This window comes from Lasioglossum baleicum, chromosome 16 (genome assembly GCF_051020765.1).
Source record: "Lasioglossum baleicum chromosome 16, iyLasBale1, whole genome shotgun sequence".
NCBI lineage: Eukaryota > Metazoa > Arthropoda > Insecta > Hymenoptera > Halictidae > Lasioglossum > Lasioglossum baleicum.
This window is the reverse complement of record NC_134944.1, coordinates 1,851,415-1,868,663: the sequence shown is the minus strand read 5'-3', so window position 1 is coordinate 1,868,663 and position 17,249 is coordinate 1,851,415. Positions and strand designations below refer to the sequence as shown.

The window sequence follows — 17,249 nt, the reverse complement described above, 5'->3', positions numbered from 1 at the left end:
TCGCGCGATCGAGAGATCGCAACTACGCTCCTGCAGCCGCGTCTACCTTTCCTAGGTCGTTTTTTGTTTTGCTTCATTTGGTTCATCGACGAAACCAATTGAAACCGAGCAAACAAACAGATAGGGGTGTGCGGGTACCCGAGCCTCGGGTACCCGAAATGGCAGTCCGGTTGGGTCGGGTCGGGGTCCCGAAAGTTTATAAACTTCGGATCCCCTTGGTGTTTTAGAGTTATTTAAATCGAAATATCTCCTAAACTACTAACTTTTCGACATACATAGGTTAGTACTTTTTTATAACGAATGTCCAGTTGCATCGATTGATGTATTAAAAAATACCTCATTCCATTTAAAAAAATATCGATGACCTTGAAATCTTGTAAAAAATGACCTTGAAAATTTTTCCCTTACACCGTTTATGTGGCCCTTCAAACAGTGTAACTTTGTCCGAAGAGGTTTTTTTGTACAACGAAAAGTAGCGGAGATAATTAGGTGTTCTATTTCTTCGGACTCACCCTGCCGTCCTCACCTTGGAGTCCGAAGAAATAGAACACCTAATTATCTCCGTTACTTTTCGTTGTACAAAAAAACCTCTTACGACAAAGTTACACTGTTTGAACGGCCACATGTAACGGTGTAAGGGAAAAAATTTTCAAGGTCATTTTTTACAAGATTTCAAGGTCATCGATATTTTTTTAAATGGAATGAGGTATTTTTTTAATACATCAATCGATGCAACTGGACATTCGTTATAAAAAAGTACCAACCCATGTATGTCGAAAAGTTAGTAGTTTAGGAGATATTTCAATTTAAATAACTCTAAAACACCATCGGGTGCCCGAAGTTTATAAACTTTCGGGATCCCGACCCGAACCCGAAATTGCGGGTACCCGCACACCCCTAACGACAGAGCACGGGCGAATGAACGGAGAATACAACGAGATTACGAAACGACAGCTACTAATATGCCATAAATTTATTTATACCGTAATAATTGCCGCTACACTGAAACGTGGTACGTGATATCTTCACGTACGAATGTAGATTTCAACGTCTCTCGATATACAATTCTTATGGAATTCAATATACAAATTCAGTCATATTCTTATAGAATATGTACGCGCGCACGAGCACACGAGCGCTGGCGCGACAAAGATCGAGTCTGTGTGTGTGTGTCTGTTTATGTTTTCGGATGCGCGGTGTTGGTGTGTGCGTGCGCTGATTTACGCGTGGGTATGTCTGTGTATGCGTGGTTACGTAGAATCGTCGGTTAAAGGTACACGATAAAATTGTAAATTGCGATATACCTTAACGTGCTACAAGAATATATTCATCGATGTAAACGAACGAGGATCGTTGGCGTTGGTTGAATGAAGTTACGGTGTTACAACGAATTGCTTTCGATCGTACGGTTCAATCACGATTGTACAAAGATTGATCGGTGTGTCGCGATGTCGATCGGATCGTAGCGATTCGTGCCGGCTATCCGCTTCGTCGCGTATGCGCGGAAATAAAAAATTCGGAAATCAAAGTAAAAAGGAAAAGAAAAATGTCGATAATGGATAGCGTGTCGCGATTCTTCCAAACGTTTAAAAGCTGCGCTTCTGGTCGCAACAAAGACTCGTTGAAACTGCGCTCTGTGCTTGGCCTTAGGAATTGTTCGATGCGACGCAAACGTAACTAACCTGTCCCCCCCGCGTTTCGGGCGAATGCGAATGCGAATACGAATACGAATGATGATGAGAATGAGAATAGGTATAGAGATAGGGTTGGTGGTGTTGGTATAGGTTCGTGAACGCGAACGCGTTGTCGCGCGCAAGAAACAAACCGAACCGAACCGAACCAGGTGTGGTCACTCGTTTACGGTAGCCCGTATCGGTTACGGAGAAAATCAGTATTTTCTCATGCTCGGCATGGACGATTTGTACGGATCGAAACGATCGTACGACGGCGCTGTTCCGGGTGCTGTCAATCCCATGGATTGAATGGGACCGCTCTGGTAAGTCGGCGGAACCGGATGGCGCAACGTGTTTCCCATGCTGCTCGAATTACTCCATCTGGAATTGATCGATCGTCCATCGTATCGGTACGTTTTCCCGGATTCGATCTTTGCCGAAAGTCTTTACCGGGTGCGCGTACCTGTTTACGTTGTCCGACGATCTGGAACTCCAGCTGGATGGTTCGTTTCGAGGATCCCGGGTACCGCTGCTCGGCACAGAATTGAATGATTTTGTGGACGGCGGTCCCGAGTGCCAGCTGCTGGTGGTTCGATTGCTCTCCACGTACCGACTGTCACCTGCGAAGAATCAACTTTAGATTTCGATTTCGATCTGAGAGCGTTGGAGCGGAATCGTCGCGAGTCGTCGTGCGCGTCACGATCTCTACTTACGCGGCGTGGTCGAACCCGTGGGTTTGAAGCTTTCGCTGTAACGGGTATGACCGTCTCTGGAACTTCTATGGGTTTCGGGCTCGGAGCGACGAACTTCGCGCTCGCGAGTATACGTGGTGGTGCTGGGTCGCTCGTATCTACTGGAAAACAGAACAGATTCCGCCAGAGTTCGAGCCGACTCGATCGAGAACCGAAACAACTTCACAGCCGTTCGCCGGAAGAACCGTGAAAACTGAATTACCTCTCTTTAACTTGTCGAGGATCGATCGACGAGGTGGTCGTACTGAGCGGCTCTCGGCGGACGATCACCTCCCTTCCGCGAGATACGTCGGAGAAGCTTTCTGGACGGCTGCTTCGCGAAGTGAAGTCGCTGCTGCGCTTAAATTCCTTCTTCAGCCCTAGATCTTGGGTGGATCTGTAAACGAATCGAGTTTCGAAAAGTCTCGTTTGCGATCCGACAGAGACCGTATTATTTACCTGGTGGATTCGTAACGAGCAGGCGGTGACGAGTCCAACCGTCTGTCCGAGACGCGATCCAGAATCTCGCTGCGACGATCGCTCACCCGGTCCGGAGTGTGCCTTCGACCGTGCTCGGTGGCTATGCGTTTCCTGTCCGGCTCCACGTACATGTCTCTCGGGTCTCTTCGGTCGCTGGAGGACCGCTTTATCGAGGGTGGAGGAGGCGCGCGTCTGCTCTCCTCGAGTCGCATTTGTTGCCTCTTGAGTTCGAGCCTCTCGCGTTCCAGCTTCTCCCGTTCTAGCTTCTGACGTTCCCGCTCCAGACGAAGCAGCTCGGCCTTCTCCTGTTCGATCCTCTCGCGTTCCCTGCGCAGCTTCTCCCGTTCTCTCTCCAATCGTGCCGCCTCTTCCCTGTGTCGACGCTCGATCTCCCTTTGCCGTTCCATATCCTCTCGCCGTCTACGTTCCTCCTCGCGAAGCATTCTCTCTTTCTCGCGCAATCTCTGCCTCTCACGTTCCTCCTGAAAGCAGAGGTCCGACTAGTCGTGAGTAACGCGATCGCCAACCGAACGAATATGCGATGCCGGTGACAAAAGACCGCAACGCAACGCAACGCAGCGAATCGAATCGAGTCGAGACGACTAGAGTCGAATCGAAGCGAATCGCTGAAATATCCCACGCGTCATTTACCCTGATCTTCGCGAATGTGAGCACGTCGTCGCGTCTGCGTCGCTCGCGGCTACGAGACCGAGTGTGAGATCGGTGATGATCCCAGGACCGAATCCTCTTCTCGTCGCGTCTTCCTCGCTCGCTGTCAGGTTTCTTGCTGGTCGATTTGGTCGACCGGGAGTCCGACTCCTTCAGAGGTTCATCCTTCTTCTCCTGCGCGTCCGTCTTCTTGTTCTCGCCGGTCTCGCCCTTCTCGTCCGACTTTTTCGCTGCCGCACATTTAAACGTTTCTTTTAATGGTCGTTTCGCCTAGGCTCTTTTCGCCTAGAGAAACACACCGCGCGCCGCGTCGTTCGATCTCACTCACTTGCTTCCGATCCCTTCTCTTCGCTCTTTTCCTTTTTCGCCTCTTTCTCTTTGCGGTCGGCTGTCTCGTGATTATCCTTCAATTTCTCCTTTTCCTCCTTCTTCTCGGACTTTCCGTTGGCGGTGTCCCGTTTGCGCATGTGGCTTTGCTGCGTGTCGCCTTTCGCCTTGAAACGCAAACCGAAGAATATCGTCGGTGATTCACCGGTATATCGCTAATCGCTCTAGAGACGTACACGTTTTTTCCCGTTTTCCCCTTTTTCCAAGGCAGCACCTACCTTTTCGACGGATATCACGCGGCCGTGCAGTTCCGTCTTGTGCAAATGCTGGATGCATTTCGCGGCGTCTTCGCTCGTCGACATGGTCACGTATCCGTAGCATCTTGCACCGGGTGTCCTCGCGTTCGTAACCACTTTCGCGCCGATCACCTTTCCGTATTTCGAGAATATTTGCTTCAGATCGGTCGCACGAGTGCTCGAAGACAATCCGGATACCCACAAGTTTCTGCTGCTTGCGTTAACTGGGCTAACTTGGCAATTTTTCTTGTCTGCGAAAACAAAAGAGACGATCGAGCCGTGCCCCTGACTGATCAGGAGAATATTCTTCTCCCTGTGATCGTTTCGCTTCGAACGCGCTTCGGATAGTTACCTTTGTCGTCCTTTTTTTGGTTCTTGTTACTAGACTCCGTGCTGAAAATAACGATTTTATTCGTTACGCCCAACAAAATAGTTCAAACTGTTCCTTATATTCTTATGTACAAGAAGTAACGAAGAAGTAATGCCTTTAAAAACTATGACTTTTCTGAGGCTCAATAAGTACCTCTGTAACTATGTTAAGCATATAAATTTGGCTAGCAACTTTTCTTGTCCTCGGCAATCGTAATAACAATAGTAATGCTAATAATCGATAATTATAATAGCAGTAGTAGTGCTAGTGGTAGTGATAGTGATATTGACAGTGACAGTGACAATGGTGATGGTGAATAGTGGTTTGATAATGGTGATGACGATGATAACGATGGTGGTGGTAATAGTAGTAGCGGTAGTGGTAGTATGTAGTAGTAGCAGTAATAGTAGCAGTAATAGTAGTAGTTGTAGTAGTAGTAGTAGTAGTAGTAGCAGCAGCGATAATAGCGGTAGTAATAGTAATAATAAAAGATAATAATAATAATAATAATAATAATAACAACAACAACAACAACAATTAACATCAACAACAGTAACGAAATACGATCAATTGCACTTTGGCGTTCACTTATGTATGCATCGTTGTTACACAAGACAGCGTTACCACTTTGATCTTTTTTTTCCTAGTTATTATCTTTCTATTACGCATGTTTTCGTTGCGTTCTGCGGTTCCAGTTCTCGTCTCACTCGCGTGTTAACAAAAGTATTGTCCGTGCGGGATCGTACTGCGTGTCCCTCTACACAATAGACTTCCAGAAAGGGAGCATCATCGTCTCCTTGGCGATTCTTCCGGGGAGGGCACTTCTCGTCGAGTTGAAACGGGTATCGACACACACGCGAGAGATAGAGTAGCGGTATCGGTATCGGTATATCGGTATCTGTGCATAGATACGCTTATAGATACATCTGTATCTCCGGTCACCGATAAAATTGCTTCTCAGCCGCTTGCCGAGAGTCGAATTTAACCTCGAGATTTACTAAGTATTCTTGTTCGATGCAGCTGCCGTTTTGTATATATTTTTTTTTTGTTCGATTTGGTTTGGTTTCTAAAGAACGAATATCTTCGTGATCGTAGAGCGTGTAACACCTTTTGGAAAATAGTCGTTTACGAATAGGAGCGGTATATATGGGACTTGGTTCGTTTTGATATTTTAAGTTTGCTAGCCAATTTCTCGATTTCTTAACATACTTTCCAGAGTTAGGAATTACAGCCTAAAACGGTACTGAGCGGAAAGAAACTTCGTGTATGCGATTGAAAAAAATGGAATAAAGTAATCTTGCGTGCGACTTTGACGAATAATTTCATCTTGGGAAATCCATCGTTCCGACAGTTATCTTATCCTGATGATATTCGTACTCGTATGCGCAGCCGAGGAGAGAGAGAGAGAGCATCGCTATCATAGAGTTGGATTCGGATGGCATATTTCGTTGTCGTACCACACTGTGAACGGTTTGTTTTGTTTTTTTTTTGTTTGTTTTAGCAATGAGAGACCAACCTCTTGCTTCCGTCTCCACCGTCCAGCTTGTTCTTCGTCCCGATGTTCGCGCCTGACGATGTCCCTTCCTTGCTGTTGGCGCCGGCTTCTGCTCTACCGCTCCCTTTAGACTCTCCCTTCTTGCTGTTCTCTTCGACTTTCTTCTTCTCTCCTCCATCTGCAGAGACAATCAAGGTACCATGGTCACTTTCTGCGAGGCCAGATCTCTTCTCCCTCCCTAACGCTCCTGCTTAGTGGCCTGCATTTCCTGCATCCACAGCATGGAACTGCGTCCGAGCCACTAACAGAGTGCACACACTCAATTACGATGAAGATCGCGCGCAACATCACAAATTCACTCCTCAATGGGTACGTTCCACGGTGTGACCCTACTTTTACCGTTTCGTTCCTCTCGATTTTTACTCGATGAAAGGGGGGGGTGGGGGTGAGGAAGGCGACTAAAGGTTACCTTAGTAGCGCGACCACGAATCGAAGCCTGCCACAACTCGACCCGACCCGCGACCCGACCCCGATTCTCTTCCGAGCAAAAAATACTGGAAGCTCGAACGCACGGTCGGACGAGGAATCCAATCTGGGAGAGAGGAAGCGATAGAAAGCGGACTAACCGAAGGAGAACGACGATTAGTTCCCCCGATAAGTCTATATACGGTTCTATAGAGGGGTCTACGGTGTGTTACGCCGATGCCAGGAAATTTTATACGAGTACGAGCGACCGCGCGTCTGTTTTCGAAGTCTATGGTTCCGATTGTAGCTCCTATGACTGCTATGCTTCGAAAGTATCGATTTGTCAGAGTCTCGGTGATGGGACGAACGACGTCGTAGCATTAGCTATGCACGGGGAAGATTCGTGGCTTGACAAACACTTCAGTCTTCTTGAATCCATATAATTTGGAAGTAGAACGATTCTCCAACGATGCTCTATGCGGTTAGGTAGAATTAATGCATCTGTATATCAAACTCTAGCGATAACTAACTTATAGACTATGGGAAAAACTTTGTGTATACATTGTCGGCAACCACGATGCAAACACGACGGCGGATGTGCGTTTCAGTCTGGATGAAACCTCGTCGACCGTCGACCGCCGAGCCGTCGCAATTTCTAGTTAAATCGTTGCGTGCCGTGCCGTGTCCATGTGCCGAGAATGGTCGCATCGCATCATGTACAGCTGGTGCTTATTCAGAAGTTCGAAGAACGGGCGTAAGTTGAGAGCCTTCGCGCGTACAACTTTGTAGACGGATTCGGCACGATCGTGGTTCTGGATAGACGAGGTGTATCGCTCGAAGAAAATACGGTCCCTTGATCTTGATGCCGTAGTTTCGAATAACTTACTCGTGTCATCATAAATAAAAGTATTGCTACGTCTATTCCTTTAATTCTTACTTAACTGCTAGATAGGTTAGGCGATTCGATGCGTCGTAACACTTACCTTTGTGCCTGTCGTGAGACTCGGTCTGCAACAGAAACAATAACGTGTTACACCAAAAATGGTAGCTCATTTTTCTCATTTCGCTTATCAGCAAAAGGGGAAATCGTTTTACCTCCTCGGCGAGGAGATTTTCTTCGTCTTCGCCGATAGTCAAATTTATCGAATCTTCGTTGTCGATGCCATTAGCTTCGACCGTCGAGGCTGCATTGGTCGCGACATCGTTCACCACTGGTGCTGCTTCCGGTTCAATTTTCACTTCAACGATCTGCGTAGTCTCGACGACCGCCTTGTTCGTCTGACTCTTGGATTCCACTTTGCACTCTATCTCTTTTGGCGTTATTTTGGTGTTATTTTGAGCTTCTCCTTGAGATTCCTAGTACAACGTTTGTCAGATTCTTGTTCCACGATCGTCAAATACTCCAAAGAATACTTACGAATACATCCGTTGCTCTTACCTCCAACTTGGGTGGAATCGCTTCTTTCTCCGTGGAAACTTTTGTTTCCATCTTTGGCTTTACGTCAGGAACATCCGACGCGTCCGTAGCATCTTCTTTCTGGGTTTCCACAACTTCTGTCGCTTCGTCGGAATTGGTTGTACCGGTCACTGTAAATTCAAACAAGAAAAATGAACGCGACGTCCACAATGCCAAAGGCATTACGCTTCCAGTTCAATACTAACCACTATTTTTTCTGGCGCTGATTTTGCACGTACCACCGCAAGGTACGATCAGATATTCATCTGGATTTTCCCCTTCGTCGGATATGGACTGTATATAAAATACCATAACGGAGTTATCGTTACTAACTTTCTAAACAGCACATATTGATTGTTCCAACGAAAATTAAAATACAATGAATCACATTTTCGTCGATCCGACATAAATAAATAGCGGCACGTGCAAAAAGACACGTATCGAAGGATTACCAAGATGAAATAATGGATCTGTTTGTTTAAATGTTAAAAACTACGTTGTACGATGAACGAACCAATCGAGACTGTCTCGTTTGTACTACGAATGCTGATTGCTGGCAATGAACTACCAATATTCATTGATTTCTCAATAGGGTTAAAATGGCGACAAGACAGTAAAAAGCATTACAGACAAATAGTTTGAGAGAGAATTGGAAAAAGTAAGGACGCTTACTTTGGAAAGACGTTCGAGGAGTGCCGCTTTATTACCACTTTTATCGAGTCCACGTCGTTCGAGTTCCGTTTTCAAGTCTATTACTCGAAGTTCGGTCAGCTTTTTCCCTTCTATATCGGCCATTATTCTTCGGTAAAAAGTGTCCAACACAATGCAAGATTAGGCTGTAAAACTTCACACCCCGCGTACACGAGATTATCGGTAAAATCTTGTTCATACACACGTTCAGGTAATGAAATTAGCGTATCGAGAAATACAAATTGAAGAACTTCTCGAAATCCCGAAGCCCGAAGCCAAAGAGACTACAACACGCTACGAAATAAACTATCCATCGCCGTCGCCATTCAACGGAAATGACCGGAAGTAATTCCCGCACCAAATTAACAGATCTGCCAACCTAAACGACGCGCGACCACTGGCGACTGCTGGCGACTGCTGGCGACCACCAGCGACCACTCAGAACCCGAGCGTGAGCACTGCGTGAGCACTCTCATATCCTCTCTGCCAGCGCCAGATAGCGTAAATACATTCTGGTTACATGTACAAAGTCCCTAGGAAGAAGTAAATATTACGATTTTATCCTAAGTTACAGCTATTTTGTATCGTGTGAAATATTTAAATATGTGTCATAATTATATTCAATTCTAAGCGTATTGTCTATAAATGAATATAAATTTGTTATAACATCATAGGGACTTCAATTATAGTACCGATTTTCACTGTAGATAGCGCATCGTGTTTCCGTAAATGTCCTTTTGCTGGCGGTACCATAATCAAGCAAAATGGTATGTATTTTGTATCCCAAAACTGTTAAATAATCACTGAATGAAAAATGATTTTTTAAATTGAAACCCACCAAAAGATGCACCGTTATTCGACCTTTACGAATATAATTTGCAAATAATATTTTTATCGATATATAAAACGTATATTATTCTGACACGAATCTTCTAACCAAGAGTATACATGCTGCTAAACATGTCACTACAGTAGCATATATAATTATTTCATTATATTCCACGATTCACTCCCGATATAAATCATTTCCACGATGTATCATTTTTGTATTGAATGTAATACAATTATGATAAGAATGTGTTAAACAAAACATAAGATCTAACCTTTGTTATCGTTGTTATTTACAGACGGAAGGTACAGTTACGATCAGAACTAGAAAGTTCATGAGCAATCGGCTATTATGCCGGAAACAAATGGTGAGTACGTTAATAAATCTTTAATATTTAAGTTTAATTTATGTCACTCTGCGGGAAAGTAAACGATCATGGTCGTAATGGAATGATAGTAATTATGGTTGTGGTTATGAGCAGACTATGGATCTTTACGCATTTATGTAGTAATTGGTTGTAAAGTAAAAGATTAAAAAAATTCAAGAATGTTGTTATGTTGCTATTAATGTAGCAAAGTGAGATGAAATCAATTTTTATATTGTTCCTGCTTGCCACAATCAACTCCAAACATTTTTATTTTGCATAAAGGATTGGGTGATTAATACAGTATTATTACGTTGCAGGTCGTAGATGTGTTTCATCCTGGCCATCCGTCAGTACGCAAAACAGAAATCCGCGAGAAGCTGGCTAAGATGTACAAAGTTACACCGGATGTAGTTTTTGTATTCGGTTTCCAAACCAACTTCGGAGGTGGCAAATCGACCGGATTCGCACTGGTCTACGACACACTGGACTATGCCAAGAAATTCGAACCTAAATACAGGTTAGCAAGGCATGGACTCTTCGAGAAACAGAAACAAACGAGGAAACAACGTAAAGAACGCAAGAACAGAATGAAGAAAGTTAGGGGTACGAAGAAGAGTAAAGTAGGAGCTGCATCTAAAAAGGTATAATATAATATGATCTCAATTTTCAATCTATTATTAAAACAAATTCTTTTCTCGATACCGTGCCTTATGTTAATATTTTTAGCTTTCCTCTCATTTTCAAGTATAATTCATAAACTTTATCATTTAATTGAATTGTAAAAGGAAGCATGATTAATGTCATTCTATATGCATGGTATATGGTGGTATACGCTTTTTATTCTAGGGAAGGAAGTAGACAAATGCTCATCATTTGTACTACAAGCCTCAAGAGGGATCTTTATTATGACGTTCATACATGGTCAGCATGTAAACTTCTAATTTTCTTTTACCCCTTTTCTGTAATTTCCCTTGTTTTCCCTTCTTTTACAATCCACAGTATAGTCTCCACTTAATAGAAACCTTAATTGCTTCCTAACATTCTCTAATAGATTATTTATTAAAAATAAGGACTTGGAAAACGTTGTGCTGTTTTGTAGGAAGCTCTAATCCTTTAATTCGTGGTTATTTCTATAAACTAACAAGTATACAAAAAAAATTCTGTAACATTTTCTTAGGCTGTTGACTAACACATATAGTCTGCTGCGACTAGATCCTATATCTCTTAATTCCATCTTTATCTCTTTCGCTTTACCTAGTATCATAGATTCTCCATCTTCTGCTTCTCATGTGCTATTAGGCGCAAGATACATTTGTGCATGTTGAGTGCAAGAGTGGCTAGTGTTAAGAGTTAATCATCTTACTGACGATTGTTTTCTTCTTTTTTCTATTACAGTAAAACCACAAGATCATGAAGACCACGATTTGTTCAACGTCAACGTAAAAATTATTATAATAATATATTGCTACACAAAATAACGATTATGATAAGTTTTACGGAATAAACGTGTACTCTTCTTGATGAACAAAAGGAATTTCTTTTCATACCTCGTGCTAAACGATTTTATAAAGAAATGTACCGAAAGTTGAGGATGTTTCCAGGATGTGCGGAATGTTTCAATAAATGTACAAGATTTACAGAAGTGGTGTGGATGTAATTATTCTTTGAAGTACATTATCATCTCATCAGGACTTCTACGGATCCTCTACGCGGAACATAGTTATTAGCTTCATTGTCTTCTATATCTTTTCCTATCGTTGATGCGAGATTTTCAGATGAACCGCTTTGCGTGCTGCTACTTTGCGTTGGCGTGCCTGTGCTTGTTCGTTGCGTGATTAATTCCGTCGCGGCATCCGTTGTAAATGGTATCGTAGACGATAGGATTGATGAAGAGTCCATAGTTTCTAGATCAGCATTATCCAGAGTACCTTCGGTTCCGAATGATTCTGTTGGTCGAATGGTAATGCGGCTTTGAACATCCGATTCGTCCGAGTTATCCTTTTCGAGTACATTGTTAGAGTCCTTTCGGATGAAGTACCAGTTGCCAACGCGAAATCCCCAGTCTCGGTTGGGGTCAAAAGACACGGTCGCTGTATTTTAGAAAAAGTGAATAAGTTCGTTTTAATTTTGAATTTGATGTTTTTCGTACGTACACAAATCTACACGAAGCCATTCGCGATTTCTTAATTTTCTTCTCAATTGAAACTCGTCCAAATCCAGTATATCGTCTGGTACAGCAGACTCTTCCGAAGATTCTGTGGGCGTTTGTTGACCGAACAATTTTTCGTAAACCCGTTCCTTCAGGCGACCGAACCAATCTCCGATTCCCCGGAAGAAATGTTCACCTTGGACGAGTGATCGCGAACTACCATGTTCTGCAAGAAATTTTCCCGACAGAGATAAAAGTAGTTCAACTAGTTCATTCAAAAATAATAGAAAAATATCTAAGAAGAGAAGGACACTGAAAAAGATGATCAAGAGGACAATGAAATGACAGGATCTGCCAGAGTCTGTTAACAAGTACGACGAATCGAAAAATACCTCTAACATCAATCCCTGCCAACGTTGTGTGCAGGCAACTAGCAAGTAGTAAAAGAACAATGTAGAATCGCATATTTCCACCGGAGAACTGATATGCGTTGAAGCATGTTCGCCTTTATATATATTCTGCAGGAAACGAATGCTCGTTAGGAAACAATTTTATCAAGAATCAAGAAAATTCAGTACAATACGTCTATTGAATAGCGGCGACCTTGGCCGTTCCCATTCCGAGGAGATTATTATATAGTAAATGGGCATGGCGATGGTAATGGACCTTTGTTAAGTACAAATTTGGTGTGCGATGCGGATTTTAAACAAGAAAACTTATGAGTTGACTTGAACGATAGTCAGAGATGATTGATCGCTGTAATGGGCATCACGTAGTTGCGAACGGTAAATCCTTTGGCCTTCGGAACTAACGGTGTCTAGGTCTACTTTGAGTCGAGGCACAGCGTATGTCTCAATTAGGATCCAAAAAGGATCGGACAGACCCAGGAACACCATAGGGATCGTTCCTTTTGGGGGTTAACCCTGAAACCATAGAGTTTAAGTTCTTCCAAATCAGATTTTCAGAGGATCTAACTGATTTTCAGCGCGTGACGTAAGTTTTGGGCTATTCCCGTTAGATCTAATAGGAGATCTTGCCCTACAGTGCTCGTATTAATTTTTATCGGCGTTGCCAGATAGAGGAGATTGAGGGGAATACAGTTACCCCCTCTCTGCCATCACCGGGTTAGTCACGATCAGGCTTGCCATATTCCGCGCGTACCAGGTCCCTTACCGCTGCGCCCCTCGCCCATCTGCTGGGCTAAGCCCGCCTGGCTTGCCCCACTCCTCGCCAGTGGGAGCAGGTAGGGAACCTAACGGGCGTTCTTTTGTTCCGCGCGACGCCACGGACGGCTTGGCTTGGGTGAAAGTGAAGTCATACGGTCCATAAGCGTACGGTCTTTATGGGACACCCGTTAGCTTGCTCAACGCGCACGCGTGGCGACGAGTGGGGCAAGCCAGGCGGGCTTAGCCCAGCAGATGGGCGAGGGGCGCAGCGGTAAGGGGCCTGGCACGCGCGGAATATGGCAAGCCTGGTCACGATGCAGATGCAACGCAAATTGGGTGCACGCATCACTGGAGAAAAGTCTGATCTGGCAACACTGTACCAGACCGGTGTGTATTCTTCTCGAAATGCTTCCCTTTCCACCACAAATTATGACTCGATTCTCCTCGTAGGGGGAATAATGAACTGACTATGGAGAAAGAATCTGTTTTTGACCTAGCCTCCACTAGCCTCTCAGTCACATCGTCAAACTAACGTCAAAAAATTGATGTTAGGGATCTAGATAGACCTGCACGACCAGTAGTCAGAATCATCCGACAGTTCATTTGCTATTATAATAATGATGCTTCTGTTGAAAGACAGCATCTCGTCGTAACAATGGATTTTCGTACTGTGAAATATATATGTCACACAAATATATTGATCCCAACCTGAACCCTACCCGAGTCTGAATCCTTACACGACAATACTGGGATTGTTATGTAATTATGTAAACAGTTATCAGTTTCGTCAAAGTTGGTGGGCTACATCATCAAATTCAGTTAATTTCGTCAAAGCAGAACATACGCAGCTAATATTTCGTAAAAATATCCACCACAATTAATGCTCTGTAGATCGTGGCTACTTTACAGCTAGACCACCCAAAGTCAATTTCGTATTAAATTTAACAGAACAGTGGCCTCCAGAGCTAACAATATGTGGAATGAACGATACGGTCCTTCATCTTCATCTGACAAAACTATCGAGGATACATTCTTTTTGGAAAAAAGTACTGTCCCACAAAGGATTAAGCCTACTCTATAGACGGTAGCTAAGCCTTCTTTAGCGTTTCATTTGATGAGTTGAATATTTTCGATGTTTGGATGATCCCGGGAGATTTTTACCACGAAAATAGAATCTTTCTTGGCGATTCTGTAATCGACGACAAATAATTGACAGAGACAACGATTGTTTGGGTATTATTCGCGACATTATTGAGCAAGCTAGCTGGCTCATTGTCAGACGCCAGCATCGAGGCTGCTTGCAGCAGACGGGTCACTAACTTGGGCCACATGTAAGAGACTAGTCGTCTAACGCGACACGCTTAGGAATTTCTCAAGCTAGCTAAAGATTCTGAGCTCTAATTTCAGTTGAAACAAGTCTCCAAGTGATTTTTGTTCGAATAAACGTTAGAGTAGCTCGGAAACCTGTTGTTGTGCATGTATCCCCAACATGTCAGCATACCCACCTACTTGGGTTGATGTCCGATCATCGATCTCACAAATCCAATCAACGTAAGTACCTACGTAAGTTACTCTAATAACAGTGTATCAATGATTTTCAAGTATCAAAGCTATGGAAACTTATATTTTCTGCTGAAATACTCCGAGTAGCCCGTTAGGTTAGGCTGGGTTAGACGTCCGCTTTTGCGAGACACTCGTATGTAACATCGAATGAAACCTTAATACTTCATAAAAATCATGGGAATGCGTGAAAGGAAGACATATCGGTTGATACTGCATACTGATCTTTCATTTTATAAATATCCCGCAGTGAATCTTATTTGTACAGTATCATTTAATTGTTGTCAAGCAGTCCCGAAAAATGTTTGCGTCATTCAATATGGACTCTCTCAACTGTTTTATTGGTGTCTGCGATTGAATGATCTTTTCATAATACAGTATGTAAATAGTTGTAATTATTTGAGTATAGTTAAACCTTGCAAATTGTTTCCTGTGGTTGCACAAGCTTGATACCCTAAAATTTTTCATGGGATTTTATCAATGAAGATCATTATTATTGAAATTCTACGCCCATATCTTAGCAATAAGTTCCCTGTTTGTGGTAATCGTTTAAAAATATTGATGATACAATCAGGACTTCCTGAAATATCTGCATTTTGGTCTAACTCACTGCTGTGATGTAGGCTACCTTCACCATTCATTTCGATAAAACATGCAAATATACTTAATATACGTATATAAAATTAATTCCATTTTGAAGAAAAGTCTGATGCCAATGAATAAGTCCTACAAAATCTTATTTTATCTTAATAAATTAATGATCACAGCATATTTCGGACGGTTGGTTCTGTACGCACCAATAATGTACCGAGCTACAAATGGCTACAAATGAGTATTACTTTCTCGTGAATTAAATATATTGCAAAATGAATTTACATAATGTTCAAAAACATCGATTTGTTTCAAACTCGCCACATGAAATATCTAATCGATTGTTAAATGAAAACTAACCTCAAAATAGATATTCGTTGATAATTCCTATATACCATGCTATATACACACTAACTTCGAAAATGTAATTTTTATTGTAGCCAATAAAGAATACAATTTTTTGTAATTTTATTATATGCAAGTATTACGAATAAAGAACGCACTAAGATGAATTAATACTTTGTGTGCAAAATTTTTATTACAATCATTTGATAAAGAGTTCAATCGGTATTGATCTTAAATAAATAGATGTTTCGAATTATGTTTTTATTCCTTTCAGCCCTTAGCACTCGACTAGCTACCACTGAAAATAATTATACCATAATTCAAAATAATCCTTACATCGCCGAATGTCTTTGTTTTTAATAAATTGTTAAATGTTCAAATGTGGTGCGAGCAAAAATACACTCGATTTCATATTGATAAATTAAGTAAGGTTGCATGTGGCAATGTTCGAATTTCAGAGTGCAAGTAAATAAAAGCTTCGAGTGCGATGGGTTGAGTTCTAATTTATAAATCGACTTAAGAGGTTAGGGTGCATATAAATAAGTTTTGCATAAACATGTAAATAGAAGGAACTATTCTAAATTTGCAGGCAGCGATGATGTCAATATTAACAGCTCATAGTCCAAGTCTCAAGACTTTGTTTTATTGCAGACCTCGTTCTTTATCTTCACGGGTATAAATTAGTTTTCGCTTTTTCGAAATTTTGGTGTCCTGAGATCCTAACCCTCCATTAACTTTTAACTATTTATTTATTTATATGTATAGTACTTACAATCTGTGTTTGTGAATAGTTAGCATAAATAAAGGTGCCATCTACACTGGGAAATATTTATTTTGCAATGAAGTAGTTATTTTACTGAATAAAAATGTATTTATGTTGTAGTCGTATAAAGAGTTCCATTTAAATAAATGACTTTTATCATCTTTGGAAATAATGTTATGAGGAATACAGTACTTAAATGTTAAAAACGTACATTAGTCAAATCGGAATAGTGAGGAGCAAGCATACGAGAGTAGATGGAGTAGAGTCAATTTAGTCGCGAAAAAGACTGTGGACGAAGGGAGAGGTTAGCAGCAGCGTCAAAATAGTGGAAAGGAAAGCAAAATGTCCACAACAGATCACGCGGCGTGCATACCGCTACCTTTAGAACCTACTGACAAGGAATTTGCATGCAGGTCTTTGTCTTCCACGCCTTTAATTACGATGGTTGGGAATGAATTTACAAATGAAGAATTCACGGATGCTAATAAAGAAGAACCAACGGAATGCTCTATCCAAATGCCAGCTCCTGTCACTGTGTGTATACCGAAAGTAGAACCGTATTTTAGCAGTTTGTCCGATTCGAACGAAGATCTATCGAACACAGTGAGTATTATTGTCAAACAATTTAAACATTCGCCTAATTTTACACATTTTTTCGATATTCGATGTGATTAGCTAAACATCATTTACATGTACTTGCTGTTTTTTCGTTGTCACTATAAACACAGAATTTTTAAGCAAATATATCGATGATGTGTTGTGTGTTTTCTTTTAACAACGCTGTCTGAACACATTTGTTTATATTTATCAAAGTGACATGCATCATG

General features: G+C 42.2%; 3 protein-coding genes across 13 annotated transcripts; 1 reads left to right on the top strand and 2 right to left on the bottom strand.

Moving 5' to 3' along the window:
- Positions 1 to 955: 955 nt before the first annotated feature.
- On the bottom strand, positions 956 to 9,032 carry LOC143216795 (uncharacterized). Of its 5 annotated transcripts, none has more exons than XM_076440205.1 (15): positions 8,635 to 9,032; positions 8,169 to 8,256; positions 7,945 to 8,093; positions 7,602 to 7,862; positions 7,490 to 7,514; positions 6,063 to 6,219; positions 4,529 to 4,569; positions 4,159 to 4,427; positions 3,882 to 4,047; positions 3,536 to 3,804; positions 2,864 to 3,366; positions 2,628 to 2,801; positions 2,387 to 2,523; positions 2,137 to 2,293; positions 956 to 2,054 (listed from the first exon to the last, which is right to left on the bottom strand). In XM_076440205.1, the coding sequence occupies exons 1-15, from the start codon at positions 8,755 to 8,757 to the stop codon at positions 1,889 to 1,891; spliced, it is 2,685 nt and encodes an 894-aa protein (XP_076296320.1). In that variant the 5' UTR covers positions 8,758 to 9,032; the 3' UTR covers positions 956 to 1,888. The 5 variants fall into 5 exon arrangements, with proteins under 5 accessions (XP_076296320.1, XP_076296322.1, XP_076296318.1 ...); XM_076440207.1 differs by having other exon boundaries at positions 3,536 to 3,783; XM_076440203.1 differs by having other exon boundaries at positions 2,387 to 2,526; positions 8,635 to 9,031.
- Positions 9,033 to 9,340: 308 nt separating this feature from the next.
- On the top strand, positions 9,341 to 11,378 carry Rps24 (ribosomal protein S24). 2 transcript variants are annotated; one of them, XR_013010646.1, is made up of 5 exons: positions 9,341 to 9,419; positions 9,780 to 9,848; positions 10,166 to 10,489; positions 10,695 to 10,769; positions 11,244 to 11,378. XR_013010646.1 is itself a non-coding variant. In XM_076440226.1 (4 exons), the coding sequence occupies exons 1-4, from the start codon at positions 9,417 to 9,419 to the stop codon at positions 11,244 to 11,246; spliced, it is 399 nt and encodes a 132-aa protein (XP_076296341.1). In that variant the 5' UTR covers positions 9,341 to 9,416; the 3' UTR covers positions 11,247 to 11,378. The 2 variants fall into 2 exon arrangements, 1 of the variants encoding a protein (XP_076296341.1); XM_076440226.1 differs by lacking the exon at positions 10,695 to 10,769.
- A 105-nt stretch (positions 11,379 to 11,483) lies between these two features.
- LOC143216799 (uncharacterized) lies at positions 11,484 to 17,249 on the bottom strand. 6 transcript variants are annotated; one of them, XM_076440215.1, is made up of 4 exons: positions 16,432 to 17,249; positions 12,390 to 12,515; positions 12,002 to 12,223; positions 11,484 to 11,938 (listed from the first exon to the last, which is right to left on the bottom strand). In XM_076440215.1, the coding sequence occupies exons 2-4, from the start codon at positions 12,460 to 12,462 to the stop codon at positions 11,526 to 11,528; spliced, it is 708 nt and encodes a 235-aa protein (XP_076296330.1). In that variant the 5' UTR covers positions 12,463 to 12,515; positions 16,432 to 17,249; the 3' UTR covers positions 11,484 to 11,525. The 6 variants fall into 6 exon arrangements, with proteins under 6 accessions (XP_076296330.1, XP_076296333.1, XP_076296334.1 ...); XM_076440218.1 differs by having other exon boundaries at positions 17,113 to 17,238; XM_076440219.1 differs by having other exon boundaries at positions 17,119 to 17,137.